Source organism: Varroa jacobsoni, unplaced genomic scaffold (genome assembly GCF_002532875.2).
Source record: "Varroa jacobsoni isolate VJ856 unplaced genomic scaffold, vjacob_1.0 scaffold_891, whole genome shotgun sequence".
Taxonomy (NCBI): domain Eukaryota; kingdom Metazoa; phylum Arthropoda; class Arachnida; order Mesostigmata; family Varroidae; genus Varroa; species Varroa jacobsoni.
The window spans coordinates 71,673-84,901 of record NW_019213793.1 but is presented as its reverse complement, the minus strand read 5'-3'; the positions used below and the strand labels follow the sequence as shown (position 1 = coordinate 84,901).

General features: G+C 46.3%; 1 protein-coding gene across 3 annotated transcripts in view; it reads left to right on the top strand.

The window, feature by feature from the left end:
* LOC111264729 (EH domain-containing protein 2) overlaps positions 1-13,229 on the top strand; it is a 96,243-nt gene that overhangs the window by 67,516 nt on the left and 15,498 nt on the right. The window contains exon 1 of one of the 3 annotated variants that reach the window (XM_022840846.2): positions 4,200-4,749. The exons of the other annotated variants lie outside the window; for them this stretch is intronic. Within the exon in view, the coding sequence (XP_022696581.1) occupies positions 4,706-4,749 (44 nt within the window). The 5' untranslated portion in view covers positions 4,200-4,705. Of the gene's footprint in view, positions 1-4,199; positions 4,750-13,229 lie in introns of those variants that run through there. 3 annotated transcript variants of the gene reach the window in all.

Here is a 13,229-nt window from a genome sequence, read left to right as displayed (position 1 = left end):
GTATTGTACGACGACGAGATGAGGACTTTGCTGATATGGAAATTCATGGTTAGTACAATTCAGTGGGTTGACAGTAGCTATTCTATGTGTGTATAAAGGTAATAATAACAAAAATGTTATACATTATGGGCTCGTGCTTCAAACGTTCATATGTGATGTTCATGAATTTTGACGACTGCATGTCAATACGACTTTCTTCCTGAAACTGTTTACTATTTTACATAAGTTATAACAAAAATATAGCATCATAGATTATTCGTGTTGGATGCGATGGTCGAAATGAAGACGATGAATGCCTAGCGAGGTAGCTGAGGAACGGCATAGTCAATGCATAATGAGCTGATAGTGGCACAAAACGTACCCAACAGACGATCTACGGAAACGAGCGGTGGGTATTCGAAAAATGGAACCTTGTATTTTGTGTTCTATTTTTAGGTATTCGGTAAAATTAGCTAATGCTACAGAAGAGTTTTTCTAATCGCATTCACGCTTTTCCTAGCTAGATGGCATTCAAGTCACAGATCGTTTTATGAGTAATCATGAGTCGTATCAGCGTTGGTGCCGTTTCCAAGATGAAATCTGTGCCAGTCGTAGTAATACGTTACAACTGCTAAAATGTCTTTTATATTCAGAGTTGAAAATGGAGTGCCTTAAAGATAAATTAAATTTCTGCAAAAATAGCATTTTATTACGGTCAAAAAGGCACCCGGCGCTGCTGAAGTCCGGAGGAAAAGTGTGCTTTTTATGCCAAAAAGAAGGAACGGCTCAAAGATGATACATTTGTCCTGAAAGTTTCAATGTGAATAGTGCTTTTTGCGCTAGCTAACCAATTACGAAAGGGGTTGTGAGCATTGAGCAAGACCGGCATGTCAGTGTCAAAGCATTCAAACAAAACTGACTACAAAGAGAAGCCTGATGCCTTGTTGCCATACGAATTGACGCAAAAACAATATGGACGACATTTTTGTAGAAGCCCAACGAAATTGGGCTGTTCCTAACGTGACTGATCACCACGAATCGAAGTACTGCACAAAGTCATTACTCCATAATCTGTGACGGGGTCCGTGTTGACACTAGAGCAGTTGTTGTGGCTATTTGCTTTGTGAAACTGGAAAGAGGCCTGGCACCATGGGCGCCCTATTCTGTTCTATTCTATGGAGGTGTGAAATCAATAATTTCACAACCTCCATTGGCAACAACTAATAGTATAACGACAAACCGTTGAGAACTAGGACAAGTGGGCAGAAGGGGCGTCATCTTCGACTATGATAATACCAGACCATATGTATCTTCAGCTGCACGGCAAAAATTGGCAGAAGTGTAATGGGAAACTTTAGTGCATCCATCATACAGTTGGGATCTTGGACTAGTAGACAAATGATGATCACCTTCGGCAGGTGTCTGCAGAATTCCCTTAGTATAGTTAATTTTGTTTCAGTAAAAGGATTATTTGTTACAAGTTTTCGTTCAGAAACCAGAGAAGTTCTACCGTTACCAGAAAAAAACGCTAACGAAAATCGTCAACCTATTTCTTTCAACAACGACGCCTATTTAGATTAACATTGTTCTTTTAGAAAGTAATTTATATTTGCTTAAACTAACGCTACTGCTTAATAGTATTATTTGAGGCACGAGTGAACTAGGTTTGTTTCATACCGTCTATGCATTTTAACTTCACCTGCAAATAGCATATGGCGCCGTATCGTTGGTTTATGACCTACGTCCTGGAAATGTTTTAGGTGAGTGGGAAAAAAGCTCGACCTAAGTCGGCTTTACCACAGTACCTTTTTTGGCCTTACGCTGTCGTTGGTTCTATATTGTACTAGCAAGACAGGCAAAAGAAAAAGGGTTACCATCTTGTTGCGTTTGAACACAGTTTTACATTAGAATGATACTGTACCAGCCACTTAACTCCTCGGAATACATCATTTACGAAGTCTTTTCTTTGAAAATTACATATCCTTGAAAAAGTTTTTTTATCACACGAGTCATGTTATCACGACTTAAAGACAAGCCATTCCAATTTCTACTTACGTAGTAATCGAACCTCTCTCGCATGTGATCGATTCGTGTGATGTCCCTTTTGTATACTGCTACTTTTATAGTAACACAGTTGTAAAAGGATTTGTTTTGTTATTCGAGGTCAAGCCAGAAATTACATCAATTCCGTTGCCAGTTCACGCTTACTATTACTCCTTGTTTTTTTTTTTTTTAGCATAATTCTCGTTACTCGACGAATCCTGATGTCGACCATATTTTCGGCAACTATCCTCTTTTTGGTCGCAATAGATTTACTCCATAGCTTAGCCGCTCTGCTATTCGTTGCCGCGTTTCATCGTCTACAAGCAGCTGCAACTCGTTGCAAGCAGCGTTGCTTATAGAATCGACCTGCTAGGAGAAGCTTTTGCGAGCCCGACCCGATGTGAGCGGCTAACGAGTGCTCGACACCCGTATCGCTTTAGCGTTCTTCTCGGAGAAGAATCTGATGACGAAAGCTGCAAGCCGCTTTCATCATCTTTATTTTTACCCCCGATTTGCGCCCCATCTGCACTTCATTCGAAGTCAGATTGGCCCAATGACATCGCCGTATTGAAGTTTCAACTTATTTTAGCTTTTCAAGCCGCCTCTGTAGCGCCCGACTGCAATGGACTGCTGCTTGTTGTCAGAGCCGAATAGCGATCGACAAGTGTTGCTTTGTAGTAACATCTATGACGATGGTGTTGATAACAGCGGCGCTAGCTTGGCCCAAATCTTAGCGCGGCTGGCTGCCGCCGCCGCCACCGCCACTTGCCGTTGCAAGACTACCCCGCGACCCCGATCTGCCCCCATCCCCCGGTGCACGCAGGACTAGCACGAATCGTAGTCGAAAGCTGCTCGTGTTGATGTTAGTAGAAAAAAATGTTTACCTGAACGGCTCACCACGACTTCTTCTTCTTTTTATCGTCTTTTTCTTTTTCTGCTACATTTCGTTTGTGTGCACTACGACCTGGCTCTGCTATGGAGTAGGGAGCTGGTATCCGCATTAGCTTAGGGAAAAGAAGCCGCAGCTGCTTTAGTTGGGCGGGGGTGACGGAGAAAACTGCACTGAAGCTGTACTAACTATAGCTGAATTGAACTACTGGTGGTGGAGGTGGTGAGGAGGGGGTGATCTCCCGCTCACAGCCCCTTGCAACAACGTGTCTCTTTTTTTCGTCCAGCCATCTGAGTGGTTGGCACTAGCTAGCGGGTCGCTTGATAGCTGCTGTGAAACAGTTCAGCGTTACGCTGTCTGACTGCCTGTATGTCTCTGTCTGCCTGCCTGCCTGCCTGCCTATTTCGTGCCAAAAACAGTGCTTTCATATTTAGCTGTTCTCTTGCGATTGTTTCATCCGACATCGTTTTCGTTACTGCTGGTCCTGTCTCCGTCGACATTCATGTTCTCGTCGACGCTCGTGCATCTGCTGCCATTGTTGCGGCGAACTTAGCGGCGAACGAACGCGTCGCTGCCGCCGTCGAAGGCAGCTCCTGTTGCGGCCGTTACTTCTACTCTTGCAAAGGCCAGCAAACTGTTGCCGTCACATGACGCAAAGAACTTTTGCATCGCGGCTTCTTGGTGGCATCATTTTGCTATTTTCTTGTTGTTCCATTCATTGGGCCTCTCTGCGGTGGTTTTATGAGTGGCGACGTTTGTGATGGCCGGGGTGGAAGTAATATCGTTGTAGCAGACGCAATAGCAGCACTCGCTGATGGGGGGGATTCGCCAGCTGCAATAACTACCGTACCTACGGTGCTGTCTGTCTATATGCTGCCGACTCCGGTCGACTTCGAAATCGGTCAGTGTGCCAGTATGCAGCAGCAGCAGCAGCGGCGGCGGCCATCGGCGAATCGTAGCCACGACAGTGTGAGTGAACGGGCGTTAGTGCTGTTCGCAACGCTGTGCTGTTCTGTAGCGAAGGAAGATGAGGAGACCCTGGCAAGGAGGATCTTCGTCGCTCTGCTGTCGTGGTTTTCGTCGAAACGTCGTATGAAAACGACAAAGCAACCCCATAGCGAAAGCGAGCGAGCGAGCGAGCGACGACTGTGACAGCAGCAGCGGTGGTGGCGGCGACGGCGGCAGCAGCAGCGTCGGCCGCCTTGGTTTGCCGTTCGATGAGTGAGTGCTCATTTTAGCATAGCGGCCGCCTAGCGCTCAGCGTTAACTTCCTCCATTCTGTCTATTGCTTTTTGACAGCCGGAGGAATATGACGAGTATTCCGACTTCGGAGTAATCTCAGTCGTCACAGATCTGCTGTCTAGCGGAGACCATGGTCGGACAACTGCCACCAGCCTCCTCCTATCTTTGGGGAACTATACGCTCCCGGCATTCGCTAAGGATGACGACAACGGGCTGTAAACCGGTGGAGCTGAGGCCGTTAAGAATACGTTGGATTGTCGGATAACGTGCTTGGTTGGAAATGGCGATGGTGCTCTCTGAAGATCGAGAACGAATGAGACTGCTGTAAAAAGTTCAAGATAGTGTAAAGATCACATCTCGGTAACTCGAAAAGTTCAACCACTCGAAATCGTAGAGTACATGGTGAATGATTTACCGAGGAAGGATGAGGTGAAATACTATCGTTAGTGGCTGGTAACGATATATCATGACCATGGCAATAATTCTTACAAAACCCCAGTGGGCAGAGTTTCAAGATGGCTATCTTATTTGTACGACTTCGGGCGAATTGAGATGCCTTCTCATTACCGGCAACTATGGATTTCAACTGTAAGAAGGTTGGTAATCAACTCTCGCGTGTAACTACTTATCAAATTTTATTTATATAGACTTGTCGGTAACCTATTAAATAATTCTATCAAATGTCTGTGGTATCAGTTCGGCTTACGCTTGGTCATAGGTCTGTTGGTGTGAGCCAGGTCTATGGAAATACGAGTAATATTGCAGAAATTCAGATATACATATATCCTAATCTGTATTGATGAACGAGTGGACCAAGCTCATAAAAACTACATTTTATACTACGATCTATCTATCGCAACTTTGCTTGCTCAAAATTCAACACGGTCGTAAGATTATAAATAAGTGAGTATCAAGCTAATCTTGCCTTTTGTCCTATGCCCTTACATTAGACCATAACCAATTTGCTATAGATGCCTATCTTTGTTTCGCTTGCTGTATACTATAATATTAAGCTAACAAAATATCGTAGTAGACCGTGAAATTTATTATCAAAATAAAATAACAATCAAGCTAGCTGGCGGCCGTCCACAGAGCGTCCCGCCCTCCGCATGAATCTAGTCAAACGTTCTTGGCCAAGCCAGATTCGGCGGCAGAGAGTCATACAATTGCCAAATATCGTCACCGTCGTTCTAACATGGCAGTAGTGGTAAATTCTTTGTTGCTGACTGCTGTCTGAGGGTTATTTGTGTTAATGTCTCTTAGCTAAACAACGCCTAAGCCACAACCGAGGCCGCAGCTGCTACGTTTGTTGGAACCGAATGGCGTGTCGGAGCTCCGGAGATGCAAGCTGACTTTCCGTTCTCAGTAAATCTGGCTGCGGCCAATTAAACGAGCGAGCTGAAAACCGGAAACTTTTGCAACTACACTACATTGCAAAGGTTACCGATGTCGTTGCTGATAGCACCGCTGTTTATCCGACGGAAGCAAGCGTTCCATCGGCAATCGCTCCGTATCTCCTTGAAAAAGTGGAGGCGACCGGGCACGCGGGCACGCCAGAGAAAGCATGCTTGCAATCCTGGCTTAGCCAGTTATAGTGCCTTTATTTCGCCTGCCGTTTAGTGGCAATCCCTTGCTCGTCTCTTGAATAGAGAGGTTCAGAGACCGCACAGCAAGTCTCCGAACGTAGCTTTGCAGCAGCCCAACGCGCATCTCGTTGTCGGCCTGACGCGCGTCACATAAGGCCAGAGCATTTAGCGTACAATGATCTCGTCCAAATCGAAAGATTTAGCCAAAAACTGTCTGAGCTTGCCTCTCCTTGCTCGACAAACCTGAAGAACTTCTTCGGAAGGATACGCTAGCTCCGTTCGTAGAGGATGGGCCTGCTAATTACTCGGACCTGCTGTCTATACAGGCATATCTATTGTGAATTGAAAGCTGCAATTTTCTCTTTTCACGTAAATCGTTATTCCAATGTGTTTTACGCCGCTTAGATACACCAAACCTTGCTTGATCTTGCCTTTTTTATTTTTACTATTATATTTAACTGTAACACATGAGAAAAATGTGCATTTACTTTTGATTGATCATAGCCCGTCAGTTGGACAGCCGTGCTCTGACGCAATGTGCCTTTCGAAAGTTTATTCTTCATTGATGTCTGTTACGCTGTGGTCACCAAACAACAACCCGGCAGTACGAATGTTTGCGGTCCGGCGATTTGAAATTTCCAACAATCAATAAAATTGAAAATTTCATTGTAAGTTGTAGAAGGCTGTCAGTGGCCGCTGTCTCTTACCGAATGTTTCTCGTGTGATTTCGATTCTGTCAAAGTTACGCTAGTATAATGCGCGAAAGAGAGTAACCCTTCTCTAGTAACGAGTCATCTCGTCATTTGCGGAGTCCACTTGCTGCTGCTCCAGTAAGGAACTAGTTAGATATGCCCATTCCAGAGCCGGGAGCCAGGAGCCGGCCATCTAATGGAATGGACGGCGGCACCGAACGGATGGAAGGCTTGAAACATTCACTTTTAGGGCCAACTGGATATGCGGCAGTCTGCCGAGAAATTGCATCGATGTGGTCACTTTTCCTGGCCAGCTTATAGTCGGACCTACTTACGCAAAGCTGCTGCAGAACCTCAATTGAGCATTGCCTGTTCGTCGTTAAGGCGAAAAACAGCAAATTGAGACCCCAAGCAAGAGTTTGCCGTTTCGGCCGGTAGCCATTAATCCGTTCGCTGCTAATACGTTCAAAGAAAATTGAATAGATCTTAACATTGAACCAACCAGGTGTATGTATGTATTGGCAAAAAAAGTAGCTCACTAAATGATGAAAAATTTCCGAGTTGAATCGACCTAGAGAAAATTCTAGTTTATTATAGCGGATAATCGCATCAGTCACCGTAGTTCGGCCGTTTGCACGGTCCTCCATGCATCCGTCCCCATTTAACGCCATCGAAAGACTGCGCAAAGACAAACATCTTTTCAGTACTGGAATCACCATTTGCTTCCTCATGTTCATCAGGTCGCTTATCTTGCTGTGACCTCTCCATGTAGGTGGCCGTATGTCTCAATTTGCTCGACCCTATGAAGATGATGAACATTGAAAGTGGGCTTTCAGATGCCGACGGCAACCGGTAATGCTTTCAATTCTGGCATCAGTCACCAGTCGATCGACCATCGCTGTCACCAATGGGCGGAGCAGTGAAACGGGGCAGTTTCGTCTTCGGTGTTGGTCTTTGCTGCTTTTTCGTTGTCGGCAAAGTCAGTCCAGGAAAGTAAGCGCGGTTCCCGCTCGGGGCTTTTAGTTATTTCTTCCAGCCGTGATTTCCTTCTCTTTATCCATCATCGCGGTGATGGCAACCTACTGACCTATAAGTGCACGGCCACGTACGTGGTGCGGCGACGTGATCAGGTAAATTCACAAAAAGACAACATTTTTTTTCTCCATTTTCCCTTGTCCCATTCTTCTGACTCCCCCGCTCTCAACGGGCCCCACAGCTGACTTTTCATCTGGAGCGCCACTACCGAGCGTTATTGCGGTGATAACGGATGGTGCAAGGGAATAGCTCGAAGCGGATAGATTGCGAACAGGCAACTGACAATAGAGCAGCTTTAGGCAAAATAGCATAGAGCTATCGAGAGCTTCTTTTTTTTGCTACCATTAAAGCCAGTGCTTTTTTGTAGGTCTTTGTTTTTCTCATCCTTTGAGCCTCCCATATTTACGTGTACCGCCGTTTTGAGCGTGCCGAACGCTAGTTAGAACCGCATTATCCTAGTTTCAAGCGAATAAGGATTTCGACGAGTACCTTTTTGCGGTACTACCAGCAACCGAAAATTCGACATTAATGTGAAGGGCGTGTGAGGTCTGACCAGGTAAATTGCCGCTGACTTCGCTTGTGTTTACCGACAGCGATAGCAGCCGAAGTCATTTCTTGTAGGCCCGAACTACGAGTACCCCTTCTGTTGCTTGTTGCTGCCACCGCCGTCGCTGCAGCCGCCACTCCTGGACTATTGGCGATTCCGGAAACGTGATTCGTCGTCCATGTGGCGGTTTGTCTGCCCGGCGTCGTTAACTGCTTGACCGTTGTGTTGACGTGTGGAGCGGCGGTGCGATCACGAACATCTGCCTGGCCTCGTCTTAACTTCTCCGGTGAGTTCCTCTTTTTTCCGGGTTTCGTGCGTGGCGACGGCAGCGGGGCAGTGCTAACGTTTCGGTCAGCGCACAGTACCGCTATTTTACGTTAACCGAACGTTGCGAGACGTCAAATGATGCCATACCGGGTCGGACAGAACTAGCGGCAACAGCTGAAGCAGCGGAGGCCTACGCTGCCGACAGTGCCACCGGAGTAGATTCTCGAAGTAGCATTGACGCCCCTACGACAGCGGTGATTTTCCAGCTAAATTCTAGTACTCGTACGCGTTTCGGCGAAGATCAGTGGCGCCAGCTGCAATGAACTAGCTGGGCTGTGCTAGTTCAGTACAGCATCAGCGCTAGCGAACCAGTAGCGACTGAAACGTAACGAAAAATGAAACACGTTTTGTTTGTTTACTTTTTGGCAACAAACGCAGACAAACAGTGAACAGATACACGATGGCAAGAGGCGCGGGTGTCTACGCACATCCGAATGATGATGCGTAAGTTGTTCCCCCTGGTCGAATAAAATAGGACAAAAGTCAAACATCACGAGCGCTTAACGTAGCCGTGTTGTAGCTGAAGCGTATCCACGATGCGACTCCATGCGTGTGTTGAATAAATATAGTAAGTCACGCGTGCATAGTCCAGCCGGACTACTACTGAACCACCTTAGTCATAGTAATTCCGTTTGATTTCACTAGCTCAACTGATATGATTAGCAGTGTGCTAAAAACGCGCCCACAATTAGCGCAAAGCTGAAGTAGTCGTAGGGCAAACCCACGCAACTACCGTTACTGTCACCGATATCGATTTGTCTTTATCGCTTATATCGATTTCGAGCGTGCTGGTGCGCTCGCGCTCCCTTTGCTTTCACTCTAATATTTTATAATTACGACTATTAGGCCATTGCTTACATATGTTTCTATGTGTCGGTGCGGGGGGTGGTCCGTGGGTGTGTCCTGGGCGAACTATACTGCTGGGCTCACCACTCCATGCAGTAATTTTCTACAGCACGCAGTTACGCCCGTTAACGCTGCTGGTGCTTTTCTTTTGCTCCTTCTTCTCTGATGGCTCTTTCCTGTCTTTGACAGCACAGTCGCTAGGACTACGACTACTGCAGCTACGGCCTGGGTAGAAGTCTTTCTTGCTTCGGAAAAATCGTCTGGCCTGCTTTGCGACTAGTTACGAGTAAACTGCACTCTGGCTATGCTAGTGGCAATGCTGCATTGCCACTAGCATAGCCAGAGTTGCCGGAGACGACAGGCAGCGTCGCCGCGGCCATTGCTGCACTCAGTAGGCGTGCTTATGACACTGCTCGTGGATCTTTTATAAACTGCTCCTTGCGATAGCAGCGATGTTTTCTATCACCGCTATTAACAGAGCCACAATTTCTCACAAAAGCAGCAACATGACTTCTGTTCCCCCGCTGTCCAACCTCTGTTTAGCTTACTTTACAAAAACGATGCCATTTCGAATGGCATCGAAAAGCCGCAGTGGCAGCAAAGCACCGGCAAACGTTCCTTGGACATTCACCCCCCACTTCACGGGTGTCGCTGTTCTCGAATAGCTGCAACAAGGCTGAAGCGCCAAAAAACTCAGAACACACACCCCAACATTCAGCGCAGAATTTCCAGTAAGGCATCATTTAATTGGTAGCGTGTACGTACCGTACACTCGAGGCACGTCTACTAGTGATTTTACAGGATGATAAGGATATGGTATACGATTCGATGTACGAATGTCGTATACTAGAAGCAATGATCTAGTTATATCATGCCGTTTGTTTGCATCTCTGACATAAGGCCCTGTTTACTTTCGCTTTCAACATGTAAATGAGACTTTCTCGAAAAGAGGCATCACAGGATCATATTCACTGCAGATGCATTGCGCAGAAACCTGAATTTCAGGATTGTATATGAGTTGCCTTTTTTTCTAAGACTACACATTCAGTGATACAATCCCAGTATTTATAGCAGTTACCAACAGTATAGAGTTAATAGCATGTCTTCTTGGTGAGGACCAATATTCTTCTTTCGGTGAAGCCGCTTCCACGCCCCTCTACTTATTGCCTCATTTTTTTTCATCTTCCTGCTTGCCTTCGGCACCGTCACAGGACGCATTGCACATAAAGAAGCACGATAGAATGGTGGATTCAGACGTAACAAAACTAGTCACAGGGCACGAACGCTACCGGATGCGGCTCATTTTTGTGTGCCTACTTGACAAAGCCTCTCCTATGTGAAGACGTTAGGTCCAACCAAAGGTCACAAACTTCGGAACACCAGCACATTACCGAGAAGACTGTTGCTACTGCTGTAGTAGCAGCAGCAGCAGTAACTGGGTAAAGCTGATCGAAGTACCATTTTGGTTCTTCCACGGCCTGCTTTTGGTGCTCGATTGTTCGAAGATCCACAGTCCGGCATTCGTTGTAAGATATTCAAACCAACGTTCCGCGTGTTTTTGTATATACCCGATTTGCTAGACGTAGTTTCGATTTTTGCTCCTCGTGTTACGGCCTCACCGACTTTGCGCTCTTTTTCTTAGACTGTAATGAGCGTCCTTCAAAGAAGAGAAATTGCGAGGTTGCCCTTGGTGAGAGGGCGACAGCAGCTGCGGCTGCAGATTAACTGGATGACACAGGCCGAATAGATGAATCGTGTCCTCTGCAATATGAAACGAAGAAGCCCCATGTATTGCTACTGATTAGACCGCCAAATTCGGCATACACCTCCAACGTTCAGACAGGTAAAAGAACAGGCAAAGTGGTAATGCTGACATTTGGATTTTGCAGGCCGGCGTATCCGCTCGGCAGCCGTCTTCTTGTACGGCTTCCTTTAGGTACTCGTAGCCATTACGATAGTCAACCCCGCACCCTAACCATGCGTATTTTATTTTATACGAAAACACGAGGACGGTTCTACTTTGAATTTCAAAGTTGCGTTTGTTGAGTTCCGTAAGTACGTTGCTACAACGTTGACCATCTACTCATATGCGAATGCAATATACTTTTTACTCTATGGTAGTGTACATATATAGATATATACACATTATATGTACAGGGGGGGGGGCGGGGGGGGTGTACAGACACCGTTATTGCCGTAAGAAAACCGAGGACACGATATAGTTTTCAACACGACTCGTTTATACCCAACGTTCAGTTACCCGTACCTGCCCTATCAACATACAAAAAGAACACACAAAGTATGCGACTATGATGACCACAACACCTCTATTTTCTATGTTAATGGCAGAAAATTGAAGACAGAAGAATGCTATGTTGAAGGAAGGATTAAATGAAAAATAAGTATAATTAGCTTGCTGGACTTCTTAAAAATAGACGGTACAGAGATAAAAATAAATCTCTAAGAGTTCGAAAAATGGTAATTCCATAAGCAATTACACCGGTGATTGAATGTACGAGAAAATATATGCAAAAACCTATACTATACTTATTATATAATAAGTATTACATGTGTCGAACACTTCACAGCATCGTCACCCAACGGCAAACAGCACATCTATGTGTTTTGTCTCACTAGACATTTCGTAAATAGGCGAATCAGTCAGTTCGACTGGTAAGACGCCTGCTGGCCGGTGTTCCATACCGTCCATCGTGACGGCAGCGATAGGCAGGCAGCAGTGATTGGCCTTTCCATTTCTGAACAACCTTTTTCCTCTATTTTACGATGTTTCCTCTGTCCATCAATAAATCGAAGACCCTGCCTCGATATTTTGGGGCCAATGGGTATTGGGATAAAGTTTATATTAAGCCGTCTAACTTATTAAAGCGTGACGGTTCAATGAAGGCTCGAAACTTTGCACGGCTGTGCAGTAAAGCCAAGTAGTGTCCTAATTAAGACAGGTCGTGGCAGGCAAGGCGCGTCATGCGGACTTAAAAGCATTACACACAAAAACAAACTCATACACATTCAAGTCTCGTTTTGCTGAAACGCCGGTAACTTCTCACAGTGGTCATAGTTGAATTACCTTGCGTTAACCTAGGTTTTGCCTTTGTTTGCCTAGCTTAGTCGTAAGGGCTACTTCAGCAAGTACTTTATTCCATCTCACTGGGCTGTCGGTGTAGCAGTCCGCTTCGTACCATGCAAAGTTTTAACAGTATTCTTTTGGCAAAAAGTGGTTTAACCTATTAAAACTAGATGAGTTAGCCTGTATTGCTCCAAGCGATCGCGGTGATTAACACATCGAAACTGAGCGGCTTACGGCGATGATGGCGCTGTAGCTTACTGTCCCCGACTGCATTGATCGTAAGGCGCTGGTAAGAAATCGCGAAGGAGTGATCCCAGCGAGACCCGTTAGGATTCGTTACTAGTGCCTGCGCTGCGGCTGCGTCTGCCTGTTTAGCTGATTGCATGCCGCTTGCAACCTGCCATGCATACCTGCACCGGTAGGCACACAAGCGGGAAATGCAGTACAGCATCTTCTCCCTTCCTCTCAATCCGCTTTGCTTGATTTCGTCTTTCGCGGACGAGATTAGTGGTCGCTGGCGATTTTTGAGTTCACCCGTGAGCCTCGAAGCAGCGCGTCGGCTGTTCTGAGTCTGCTGGCTTCCTCTCGATTTCCCGTTTTCCAACTACCATCTCTGTGCACACGTGCGGTAATCACAGTTTGTGTTAGTGCTTACTAGGCACCAGCTTGGCCGGCACACAACGGACCGCCGACAACCGACAAGCGGATGTTGGTGACTTGCAAGTTGTGAGTCATAGCTTAGTGTGCGCTACCCTCCGTGGTGCAGATAGCTGATGGCGCCGCTGTTCTGCCACGGCTGTGCTTTCCAGCGCGCTTTACGCTAACGTGGTGTCACCGAACTGCGAAGTTTCCAAACTGCGAAGTTTCCGAGCTTTCAAGCAAAGCTAGGTGCGGTGGCACCGTCCAAGTGGCTACGCCTCGTTTTGGTGCCTGCTTGGTTCCGCCTGGTGCCCCTGCT